General features: G+C 35.1%; 1 protein-coding gene across 1 annotated transcript; it reads right to left on the reverse strand.

The window, feature by feature from the left end:
• Positions 1-5068: 5068 nt before the first annotated feature.
• LOC117339856 (homeobox protein MOX-2-like) lies at positions 5069-13316 on the reverse strand. Its single transcript, XM_033901564.1, has 3 exons — positions 12556-13316; positions 6454-6604; positions 5069-5812 (listed from the first exon to the last, which is right to left on the reverse strand). Exons 1-3 carry the CDS (start codon positions 12983-12985, stop codon positions 5617-5619), a joined length of 777 nt encoding a protein of 258 aa, XP_033757455.1. The 5' UTR covers positions 12986-13316; the 3' UTR covers positions 5069-5616.
• Between the last annotated feature and the right edge of the window lie 274 nt (positions 13317-13590).

Genomic DNA, 13590 nt, shown 5'->3' on the forward strand with positions numbered 1-13590 from the left:
CCTGGTGGTGGACTTATAGTTTATCAAAAAGATAATATTTTATGAAAAGAATATTGGAATTAGAGAGAGATGATATTGAATTACTCTGGCTTGAGGTCCGTGTAGATAATCATAAATTTCTTGTTTGTATTTATAGACCTGATAATAATGTTGATTACTAGGTCAAATTAGATGACTCATTAACTAGAGCTACTGATACTTCATTGGATGTTATACTAACAGGTGATATTAATATAGACATGTTGAATATTCCATTAAATGATCACATGTCAAGACTACTTATTAAACATAACTTATCTAGCCTTATTAGTGAACCTACAAGAATAACGCCTGATAGTGCCACGTCCATTGATGTAATCTTTACTAATAATCTGAACCTAATTAAAAACTCTCGCGTATCTTTCACCATTTTGCAGTGACCACGCTCCAGTCCATGCTCAAATTTCTTTTACTTTATTCAAACAAGCAAGCTATAAAAAACCACTATTAAAATATGATGAGGCCGACTTTGACAGTATAAATGATGCTCTCCTCAATATTGATTGGTTGAACATTTCATCAAATCAAGACTCTAACACGTTTAACTCATTTATACTTGATTCAATAACTGTGCAAGTCAATATTTTCATTCCTTCTAAAATTATAACCATACGTCCAAATGACAAGCCTCGGATGAATAACATTATCAGACTGAAAATGAGACAACGTACTGTATACGTTGTTATTTTCGCGGGTGGTTAATTTCGCGATTTCGATACGTAAACTATACGCGTGGGGGTAATTTTCGCGATTTCGATACGTAAACTATACGCGTGGGGGTAATTTTCGCGATCGACCCACCTTCGTTTGTAGTTCGAGTATACTCAAATTAATATTAAAATAATACACGCGGGGGTAATTTTCGCGATCAAAAGGGGATCAGCTAAATTAACGTAAATTCCCCCTCGCGTAAATTTCCACGTTTACAGTCTAACAAATAACCCCCACTTTTGGGAAAGATTTAGATTTATATGGAATGAAACGATCGACCTAATTCGTGAACAAAAAGGGAATTATATTAGAAATCTTGAAAACTCTTTAAATGGAACACAATCCCTTCAGACAAGTGGTGGAAGACAGCAAAGTCTATTACTAACTTCTCAAATAAATCTACATCGATTCCTCCTCATGAATCTGATGATCAACTTTTCTGTCATCCTATTGATCAAGCAGAGCTCCTCAACAATCACTTTACTAATATTTCAACATCATCACATGATCTTGTGTTGCCACATACAGCACAACCATATGCTCCCCACTCCTTAACTAATATTCACGTCACTGAGCAAGATGTAATGGACCAACTTAGCATCCTCAATGTAAATAAACCCTGATAGTATTGTTCCTAAAATTGAAAAAAAAACTGAGTAACTCTCTTATTTTACCTCTTAGTATTTCTTTTCAACAAAATCCTAGAATCAGGAGTACTGCCATATAGTTGGAAACTATCAAATATAAATGCTATATATAAAGGAAGTGGGTCATCTAATGATGTTTTAAACTATAGGCCAATATCTATAACTTCATGTTTAGTAAAATAACGGGAAAAAAAATATATTTAAATATCTTTTTTTTACTATTTAATTGAAAATTCTATCTTAACAAAGCAACAGTCTGGTTTTATACCAGGTGATTCCACAGTTAATCAATTGTTGTTTATTTATAATGAGATATCTAGTAATATGGACAAGGGAAAAGAGCTCAGGTTTATCTTCTGTGATGTCAGTAAAGTATTTGACAGAGTCTGGCATGAAGGTCTTATACAGAAACATGTATATATAATATAATATAGTAATTTTATGCACTCAAAAATGCATTAAGTATACACACAAAATGTCCTGTAAGATCCCTCCATCCTAATTGGTCACACGTGTCGTCAGTTGAGTATGTTAAGTCTGTTGTATATATATGTGAGGTATGGAGTCTGTTAAAAACATTTTGATTGACAGTAATTTTTCTGACAATTTATAATATTATCTTACTTTAATATATGATATTATGTTTGCTTAGAGTTTTGACAGGCACGACCTGTGCATACTTGCACATGGACTTTTGGTCAATGCCTGTCAATAACTGATTCTTGTAGATATAGCTTATGTTAAATATTTCATGATCAAATTCTAAGTATACATGTATGAAAGATGTGTGAATGTTTATGCTTGAGTTACCTCCCTTAAATGTAAGTTCTCCACGTAATTTTCCATTTCATAATAAACTTATATATCTAATTGTATATATGGGGCAAAGAAGTAATTCAAACAGTGTAAACAATAAGATTTGTTAAATTTTCGAGGCAATCCGCCCCTTTATCAAAACACAAAAAATTACAAATACAATCACATAATATATATAAGAAGTACTGGAAATACAATAAAATACAATAAGAATAATGTTTTAGTAGCTGGAGAAACCACAATGAACCCTTCGGCAAACGTGGGCCGAAGGCGGATACTAGCGTGACTGCATCATGTTCAACACTAGAACGCTATGCGACCAACGGCAGAGATATTTTGAATTTCCCCGCACGTTAAAGTATTCCGAAGAGTTCAAAGACGATTCGTCCCTAAATACTCCTAGTGGAAGACATTGCATTCATATAAAAAATGTTGCATTATCGTCTCTACAGCGATTGATTAAATATCGTGTACAAAGTCTGAAAAACTTTAGAAAAATATGTTTTAGATCATTAGAATTATAGAGAGTGGTGTGAAAAAACTACTACAAATATTTATCAAGACTGAAAATATAAGAAATACGAATGCCGAAATGTCCCTACAGGACGCTACGGGAAACAGACGATTCGGGCCAACTCGGACCAAGATGCTGTTGCATGATGGAGGGAGGCGACTAAATGTGAGTCTCAAAGAGCAACAATGAACAGATACCCCAAAAAGTACAGCGATTATGAAAATTTTAACAAATTGAATAATTAACTACATGGATAGTCAAATATAATGGTCAGATGGAGAGTACATCCAGAAGACGTCTTTAACGTTCGTACATACCCCGAGGGTAGCAGGTTTGGAGATTGGTAATCCAGTATCTTTCTCTGGAACGACGCTTCGTTTCATTCCAGGTAGGACAGTGATCAATGGCGACCACCTGCATATCCTTCCAACTGTGACTAGGAAAATTGAAATGCCTTGCCACAGGAAAGTCTGGTCTGTTTTGCTTGATGGAGCAACGGTGATTGTTGATTCTGATGTTGAGCTTAGTGCTGGTTTCTCTAACATACTGCATTTTGCATTTTTTGCAGGAGAGGAGATATACAACATTGGCTGATGTGCATGTCAGTGTTTGTAAAATGTGATAAACACGGTTGTTTATTACACATTTAAACGTGTCTGTGGACTCAGTGTATGGGCACAATTTGCACGTTTTTTTGCTGCATGTGTTGAAGGAGCCTGTTGTAACGACAGAGGCAGATGAATGTAATTTGCTGCTCACCACCAGATCTCTTACATTTTTTGGTCTACGATAGGCCAATAACGGTGGTTCTGGAAAGATCCGTTTGAGTGCAGCTGACGACTCAATGATCCGCCAATGATTATGTAAAATGGAAGAAATTGACGGCAAGTTAGGATGAAACGTGACAACACAAGGGACACTTTGTGTCGGAGTTCTGACTTTGTATTCTAGAAGGATGGCTCTGTCAAGTACCCTGACTTTGTCTAGTTCCTGATCTATCAAAGTAGATTTATATCCTCTAGCAAGAAGGTGTGATTATGTTAATTGTATATATGTATACCACCCACTTGCCACCAAAGGAGAGAATTAATATAGGCTTGGTTTTTATTCGATCCTTTTGACTTATACCATCGAATGTCAATAAAATTTGTTGAAATGAATAAAAAGTATAACTTCAGACATACAAACAAAACATTACATTTACACTATGTTAAACTGGCCCTGTCTGGTGTATACTGAAGGACTTCCTTACATCTACTGTATGTTAAACTCGCCGTGTCTGGTGTATACTGAAGGACTTCCTTACATCTACTGTATGTTAAACTGGCCCTGTCTGGTGTATACTGAAGGACTTCCTTACATCCTACTGTATGTTAAACTCGCCCTGTCTGGTGTATACTGAAGGACTTCCTTACATCTACTGTATGTTAAACTGGCCCTGTCTGGTGTATACTGAAGGACTTCCTTACATCTACTGTATGTTAAACTGGCCCTGTCTGGTGTATACTGAAGGACTTCCTTACATCTACTGTATGTTAAACTGGTCCTGTCTGGTGTATACTGAAGGACTTCCTTACATCTACTGTATGTTAAACTCGCCGTGTCTGGTGTATACTGAAGGACTTCCTTACATCTACTGTATGTTAAACTCGCCCTGTCTGGTGTATACTGAAGGACTTCCTTACATCTACTGTATGTTAAACTCGCCCTGTCTGGTGTATACTGAAGGACTTCCTTACATCTACTGTATGTTAAACTCGCCCTGTCTGGTGTATACTGAAGGACTTCCTTACATCTACTGTATGTTAAACTGGTTCTGTCTGGTGTATACTGAAGGACTTCCTTACATCTACTGTATGTTAAACTCGCCCTGTCTGGTGTATACTGAAGGACTTCCTTACATCTACTGTATGTTAAACTCGCCCTGTCTGGTGTATACTGAAGATCTTTATAGCATGTATTAAGTCTGATAGGAAATCATTTTACAAAATAAAATTTAATGTTGAAGTAGTGTAGTGTTGGCTGATTTGCACGATGATATATCTCGGTCAATTATTGGTGCCGAAATTATTCAATATGTTGCGTGTAGATAAATGATGGCCATAAGTAACTACAACATAGAGACTACGTCATGAAGGAATTCCGTCATTGCCGGATCATAGTCAATTAGTTGACAAACGCTGGAAGCAACCATTCAATTGGTGGTCAAAACACTACATAAACAGCTGGAAGTTTAGTAGATAAACATTCTTGACACAACAAGCATGTAAACATACGCTGCCCGGATGTGTGAAATGTTCGGCGAGAGAAGACCGACAAAATCAAAACAACAACAATATAAATCATTTTATAAATATAATTACAATATGTTCAGATAATTGTTACAAAATAAACATCAACCATTCACAGTTTTCTACATATTTTGCAGCACTATGCGGTAATTAAGAAGTCGCATCATAGTTCCATTCAAGCACACACACACACACACACACACACACGTATTCATTACAGATTCAAATCCAGCCCAAAATCCCAGACCATGTAGAGGACTTGAACGCGAGTCCTGTAGAGATCGCTTGCTTGATTATAACGTACACTACTGTCTTAATCAATGTCACGATTATTACAATGGATTCATATTTACATGAATGTATATGTAACATCAACACGTCATGTTACAACACAATACTTGTATTTCCGTGTGGTCACCTTTTTGTGCTGAAGGTGCTAGACTATTTAATTGCCGAACTAGTAGTCATGGCAATAGTAGCCATGGTAACCTTGGTAGGTCGCTGCTGGCGACTACAAACCATCTGTAGGGGTCAGAGGTCATCATCAATGTACCACTATTTGAAAGTATCATAGGTCAAAGTTCGCGTAGGTCATTGACTACCGAGGAGGCCCGTTGTCATCATCGTCGCTGGCGATTGAGTCTGTCTCAACGTCCACTCCTCGAAATAAGTCAAAGGACGCTAACTTAGCTTGTTGTTTTTCCAAGTTCATCTTCCTCCATTTTATCCGTCTATTCTGGAACCACACCTTGACCTGGGCTTCCGTCAGACTAAGCGAGCACGCCAAATAGTACCTGTACGGGTAAGATGGAAGGGTTATTAATAATGTTATGATTTAGTGTAAATATTTGTCAAACAAAGAAATGCTAAGTTTGTGTGGAAAGCATTAAGTTCAAGTTTGTCATGTAATTATTTGTTCTATCAAAATTTTAATAGATGAAGTTAACCATTAGTAAAATCAAATAAGTTCGAAATTGAAAAATATCTGATCTGATCAGTTAAATGATAACCGGCCTGGAACATTTGCATGCGCCCAAGCATTCAAATGACTGTGATGAAGCGTCTTTCTGATCGCAATTGCTATGGTAACAGTCTACCTGCTTTTGAACGGTTTGGTGATATATATCATACGAGAATCTTCTGAAATAGTCTATATTTGATTATGATTGGTTATTCAGGGTTACAAAAAAAGTTGTGTCATGCCTTTAGTATCAGTTAACAGTCAAACTTATTAACAGTTAAGCATATCGTTGTCGCCCTCAGCAAAAGTCAATAATTGTTTTGTTACATTATAGATCGACTTACTTCTATCAGCTGGAATTTTGAGAACATAACACTAAAACAAAAAAAAGAACACTTTAGATTAATACTCTTAACTAACAGTTATGAAACAACAGTATTTGTTGTGAACGTTGCCTATGCTCTTCGCACTCACCGTTCCGTGCCGACCATGTACTGTTGTTTCTCAAACTCAGCCTCCATTCTCTCCAGTTGGTCCGGTGTAAATATGGTTCGGATACGTTTGCCCTTTCCCGTTTTCCAGTCCGTTTTTAGATTCGACTCCTTTAAGGTAGCATCTGTTTTGTCTGTGAAAAAAAGTGAAATATACGTTTAGAATGCCATATAGTGAAAACGTGTTAATTGGTTAATTAGCATAGTGTCGAAAACAGTCAGTGCAAAATCACCGCTTAAAAACGATAATTCTTTTATTAAGGTTTCGATTAACAAATACTCATTAAGTATGTTTAGTTTTTTTAAACCTTCAGTTTATTTATTACATATCTATTATATCGCACATCAAAACAAATTTTTGCAGCGAGATATAATGGGTTGAATATTTTGACACGATTTAAAACGTAAGTATTTGCTCTTTTTTGAAACATTCACCTAATGTATAAACCGCGTGAATGTTTATACTGAAACAAACAATGACTATGAAAAGGTGTGACAATAAGTACACTCATACAATATCGACTGACAGAACAATACCATGCTTTCCAATAGTCATCACATCCCTCGTTACTGCATTGTTATAGATTCATTTAAACCACATTTGTTAAAAACTGTATTTTTATTATATCCTGTCTGCTAACATGGGATAAAAAGATCGACAATATAGTCGTCAAATAAACCCTCACCGTGTGTAAAGAATTGAAGGGTCACATGTATTAGCGAGGCCTTTTGCGTCCACACTTTTTAAAGGTCCAGCCACGCCCAGCCACGCCTATTTGCTTTCCATTGCGTTTTTATGATCTAACTAATTATACAGGTCCCTCATTACAAACTCAGTGCCTATTATCGTTATATATTGATCATATATGAATAAAAAATCTCAATAATACACGCATTTTTCATCCCGGGTTTTGGAATAGAGTGAACCCCGTTGGTGTCCGGTCAGCATTATCCGGAATGTATCATTATGTGGTAAGCTCCATAAAGAGTTTTCAGTACACGTTAGTGTGGGATTTTAATATAATTACAATCTAATTACGGGTCTGTAGTTAAATAATTATATGTATTTCGTGTTTACTTTCCATTGAGGGGGCTTTATCCGGCATTTAAGCAATAAGTGCCTTCGCCGGAACTTTTCTGTCAATATTTTCGCCAACAATTATAATTCAAAGTATTCGCAGATGTCTGTGAATAAGCGTCTTTGTATTTTTTATAAGTACTTAAATGACATTCGTGTCAATGTTCTTTTGTAGATATGACAAAATCATGGGCTGTCTTTTCGTAATAGATATAAATGTAAAGTTTGTTATTTACCTAACAAACACGCCTATCTAACATGTATTTAGCTCGTTGGTATCTGTATAGTATGTTTCAGTAATAAACGTGAATTGATAAAAAGGCTATTTAAGATTTTTCTCGTGAAAATAAAATCCTTTTATATTTTTTCAACAAATAATAGAGTTAAATAAAGTAAAAATTATACGGTCCGAATACGAAATAACGTTTTCTTGTGTCATTCTGCTAAATAGAGTCATGAGAAATGTACACACGTACTTACTTAAACTAGATAACACAAAAAAACATCTGTTAAGTATACCTGTCGAATCATCAAGGGTTCATAAAAAATACGGACGAATATCGTGTGAAACGTACATGGCCTGGATTAACCATCGTGAGAATTTTACACAGGAAATGGTATCTTTATTTAACATTGTAACCCCGTGGAATGATTTTATAATAAACTGATATATGACGTCATCAATCTAATTTAAGAATACTGAAAACTCAGATTTGAAAATCGATACTAAAATATGAATAGCTTTAAATCTGCAAAAAAAAAAAAAAAAAAAAAAACACATACACACACAAAAAACGTTCAATTAGACCATTACGCTTTCTACTTTAAAACAGATATTTTCAGTCCTACAATACGCTCTTCTGACAGTTTCCGGCATTTTCTCAATAATAATCTACTTTAATGTGTCTCGGTTGACTATGACAAGCTAGTCTTTTATCATTCGATAAAATATGTCGGCACATAAGTTATCTCATATCACTGTCAACTCTTTAAGATACATTCTATCGACCGTCTGGTGTTTTTTTTTTTTTTTTTAAATCAAATGACACATAATTTTCTTTGTATATACAGATACGTCTTGTAAAGAGTTTTATATAGGAAATATTGTAAACTACATATGTACATGTTTATTAGATAGCTTACGGAGTAAAAAAAACAATAATTTTTTTTTTGGGAAAAAACGCGAGTATTTTCTGGTTTGAGCGAAAGACGTTGGGTTTATACACAGATTTTTCAAATTTATGGATGTACGCATATCTATTGATTTTTTTTACAGTATTGACAGATGTATGAATGTTTATTGATCGGATGTAAATTTCGAGTCAACTTCGTCGTTTACAATAGTATGACTATACAATATACACAAGCGTTAATAAGTGGAATTATTGGAATTAAAAAACTTCAATCATTTACGAAACGTGCTGAACATGAAATGTATCAAATTATAGTTTTGGTCGTTGTTTTTAATCACCACGCGGTTATCAACCGGATATGACGTTACACCCGGAACTTTCACTTAACAATAACTATTTTTGGCACTCAGTCTCGTGATATTAACAGTTAACATATATTTTATGATATGTCTTCTATAATACTCTTTTGCGCAACGAGTAATCAGAATTAATAAAGATAGATATTTATTTACAATGAATTCTTTACATTTTATATAGAACAACATATGGCATTTTTGCATATAGTTGAACAAAATTGCGATATATAAATCATTTAAATAGTACATGTATAAGTATCACACAACTTCTTTAAGATATCTAATGAAATTGTAAGATATATAACACGATAGCATTTTATTAAGCCATGAACGTATATATGTGTGGCTCCCTGGTTAAGCACTGGGTTGACATGCTTCCGTCAAATTCAATAATCCAGTGCCTTGCCATTTAACACCTTGATACAATTAAGCTCAATTTTGGTTTCAGTTTAATCTCATTTCATTTCTGCCGTCTTTTCTTTTATTATTTATTTAATTTTTGCAATTACGACCGTCCGTAATTCATTTACATGTGTACAAATTCTTCCGCCTACGCCATTCACATATAAACTGAGTGTACTAATAAAGAAAAGTTTACCTGGTCAGGACCCCACACCTGCGCGTTGAGAAGTAGTGCTCTAATAAGTTTGTTACGGAGTCTTACATCTCCAAATAATTATAGAATTGATTAATTCAATCCGAAATTAAATGACACTCGATTTCATTTCAGACCAAATAAAGTGAGCAAGCACTGGGGGTCACAATGGGGGCATTGGCCAATTCACGGACGCAATACATGCTTTAGTCTTTCCATATAAGCGATAATGCGAATTGATTTTACTTTTGACGTGACATTAGCTGGTAGCATTATAGCTTTATCAATGTTGTATGTTTCATTCCTATCTCGATTTCTCCAATATAAACCCGCATGTATAGTTCAGTAAAAATACCCTGGTCCCCGCCGAGAACCTCGCCACTGTCTGCGACACAATAAATAGTTATTGACACTTCTCCGGTGTAAGGAGGGTGGGTGGCCCAAACAGCACCCGCTTAACAAATGACGTATTATGTTCTGAAAGGGCTGATGGCCTGTTGTCCCCGAATTATTCTGATCTGTTTGTCCTCGCAGGGGGCCAATGTGGTCTGTAATTACTGGCCTAGAGATATACTGCGATAAATTGTATTCCTGGTCTATCTATTGTTCAACTCTTCCACACAAAATAGAGATATTTTAGGATGTAATTTACTGTCAACACTCAACCCGATTAACCAAATCACACAAACTTCAGGATGAAATATAAATCTATCTACAACATTTTCAAACTTGCTACATTTCTAATTTAAGTGCATATAGATATTTTTTCTTCCTTAAGTGATAAAGATACAGTGATATTTTACACCGATATAGTTGTGTACCCTGTCTAATACACTCGTGAAATATATGTCTGTCAGATAACTTATTTACTGTGCTGAAATAACATCAATCACTGTATCTAATGTTGGTGAAAACTGCGGTAAATTTCGAACACGAAAAAATCTGGGCATCATTTTTCAATCGAACGAACTATTGAAGAAAAACTGCAGCATTTTTTAATACATATATATCTTTTGTATACAGAAAACTTCAATCAGATTAAAATATATATCTTCAATACTCGTAAGCGTATTGAAGATATGTGTTTTAACCAGATTGCATTAAATTAATTCCGTTGCCACTTTCTCAGCTCAGAAACGTGATCCTAGTTCTAGGTTGGAGATGAGAAGAGTCGGCAAAGTCTCCGGCCCAAACTTGACAGAGTCCTTCATTGTCTTTGGGCCCATTGAATTAATTCAATAAAGTCTTTGGACCGAGAACTTTCGCGTCCGTCACAGTCGTTGGCCCAAACTCTTCCGAATCCATCAAACATTTTGGCCTGAAAACTCTAACAAGTCCGTCACAGTCTTTGGACCGAACTATCTACCGAGTCCCTCACAAACCGTCAATGTAATGTAAAGTGTTTCTGACAGGCCGTCGTATGGTTATTCTTAATATCTAACCTTCTTTCTCGGAAGACAATATATCAAAAACCATAAATAAATTTTAACATAATTATTCATTTAATCATATTATGTTGTTCTGTATATTTTATCTACAAAATAATGATAAAAAAATAACGAAATCATTTTAACGGACCTTGCTTTCTCAATACTAGATATTTCGTTAAAAACACATTATTAATTAATATGTCCTTAAAGCACTACAACTTGCGGAGATTAATTAAACACGTTTTCTGTGGTCAATGTCAAAGGCTGTCAAGATTGATATTACTACCAATTGTTACTTGTCGTTTTTCCTTGCTAAATGGCTTGAACTAAATATTTTATTTCGAAATCTAGTTTGAGTCCTATGTAGCCATTGTGTCAGATATATATGTTATCTTATATTTAAATGTTTGTACATTTTATATACATCGTATATAAGTGTTTTACAGAAATCCTTGATTATATTGGCTATAACATAAACAAATATTATAAATTTAAATGAAAATCGCCATTTAGATGTAAGTCACCAAGAAACATGATGGATATCTCTTTTTTAATCTCTGTCTTGCATGGGTACAAAATCGTCTGGACATTGGTCTTGCCATTAATTACTGCCAACAGGTTAATTCGCCCTAGACTTACTCGTTTTCGATATTGCTTGATATCCGCTTGAATAATATTTTACATGTAGCCAATTCAAATGAAAAAATATATATAAGCATTGATGACAAAAGCGAATATGTAAAATTACAAAAAAAAAAGGGGGGGAATGAAAAATTGATGGAAAAAGTTAAAGTTTAACTGTTACATATATTATGGCGGGGTAATCAGACTTGTTCCTATTGCCGTGTTTTGTTTCACCGTGAAATGGCCAGATTTGATGATCCAAATCCGTTATAAACCAAGTTTCGTAATAACCCCTCAACACACAAGGTGCTGGTTCAGTATAAGAAATATTTGGGGTTTAAATAGATAGAATATCGTTAGTTTCTAAATATACGTATAACATTAATAATTGGCGTTGTATTAAGTACAAATTTATTAATATAATAGTTACATTTATAGTGTGAAGAAATCAATTTAGAATAATCCATTGAGGGATTAAAAAAGATAAGATAACTAAATACATTAATATATAAATAATTATTCGAACTATATTATCTCTTTAAAAACAATGTTTAAAAATTCAAAGAAAACGTGTATCATTAGAATCTCGAGATCTTTATCTAATTAATAATTTCCTTAAATCAGGGATCTACATTTACAAATTATTCTAATCCGCATTTTCCGGAATTTTCGCTGCGTTTCATTTCGTGTTATCATTTATTTGAAGATATCGTTAAATAGTGAAATCTAGTAGAATTAATTCTGTTTTCGTTGTGTTGCGACATTCAATAACGACGAATTCGTAATGCAGAATAGCCTTACACGGTTTCAATCTGTATTAAACTGAATGAATATTTAAGATTATAAGGGACATCATGTATGGTTCTTACCTTTACCCGGATTGCTGCTCGACTGTTTCTTGATCGGATTCGATGTTGAGGTTGCTACATTTCTGTCGTTCGGTGACCTATACGGATGAGAGTTTTCATGGAGTCGCGCGTGTCTCCGAGACGTTGATGAACTGTCTTTATTTACGTGGCGATTTTCCGGAGAGTATTGTCCAGATTTTCCGTCCGGAGAATGTTGGATCTCATCCACTCTATCACGACTCAGGATAGCGTCTATAGTAAACGAGTCGGATTTATTCCGGACTATCGTGCCCGGCGACACGTCCGGGTTTCCGCATTGCGTATTAAAGTTCGGATATGGAGTATGTATAAATGCTGGATGAATCGGGAGCTCCAAAGGTTTCACATTACACCCGGAGAAGGGCCAGAATCCGTGGGAGAACTGGTATGGAGAGTAAGCAGTGGTGTTCATATTGGAATAATTTCCAAACGCCTGTCCGATTTCTGTTGTCAGGAGATGGTGTTTATGTTTGTGACAGTATTTAATTAAACAAATACAAATTTCATCATCAATTCACAGTCTATTAACCATACACAATGAAAAATGTCATAATAAATATGTCACACAAACCATCACAACCGTACGTAGTCTAGGTACTGTGTGTCCAACACCGATGACCACGTAATGACCAGGCAATGTCCAGCACCAAGGAATCCCTCCCTGCTTTGTGTCCAAGTATGATTATAAGTATGGCTTTACTTCAGATGTCCGATTCTTCTGAAAGTCTTAAACATAGATAATGTGATTTTACCCAGACGTAACATGACATTTATACGATTGTACCGGGTGATGCCGCAGGTCATGTGACTCGGATAATTAAATAGAGAAGCTCTATTGATTGGCCCAGGAGTGGTTTGAGGGGCGTGACTAACCAAATTGCTCCGCATTTCACAGTTACGGTGGGTGTTACCCCATTGTCCGAGGTGTACAATGTTGCCTGATATGACGAACCGCTAATTTGTTTTTCTTCGCCAATTTACCGATACTATTGAATGTATTTCACAGTTCAATTATAG

The sequence above is a fragment of the Pecten maximus genome, chromosome 12 (assembly GCF_902652985.1).
Source record: "Pecten maximus chromosome 12, xPecMax1.1, whole genome shotgun sequence".
Taxonomy (NCBI): domain Eukaryota; kingdom Metazoa; phylum Mollusca; class Bivalvia; order Pectinida; family Pectinidae; genus Pecten; species Pecten maximus.

Excerpts from the sequence above, each read along its gene's own strand:
- LOC117339856 (XM_033901564.1), bottom strand. The coding sequence starts at position 12,985 with ATGAACACCACTGCTTACTCTCCATACCAGTTCTCCCACGGATTCTGG. Across the intron at positions 6,605-12,555 it reads GAGCAGCAATCCGGGTAAAG|ACAAAACAGATGCTACCTTA; the intron begins GTAAGAACCATA and ends TTTTTTTCACAG. Across the intron at positions 5,813-6,453 it reads TACATGGTCGGCACGGAACG|GTACTATTTGGCGTGCTCGC; the intron begins GTGAGTGCGAAG and ends TTACCCGTACAG.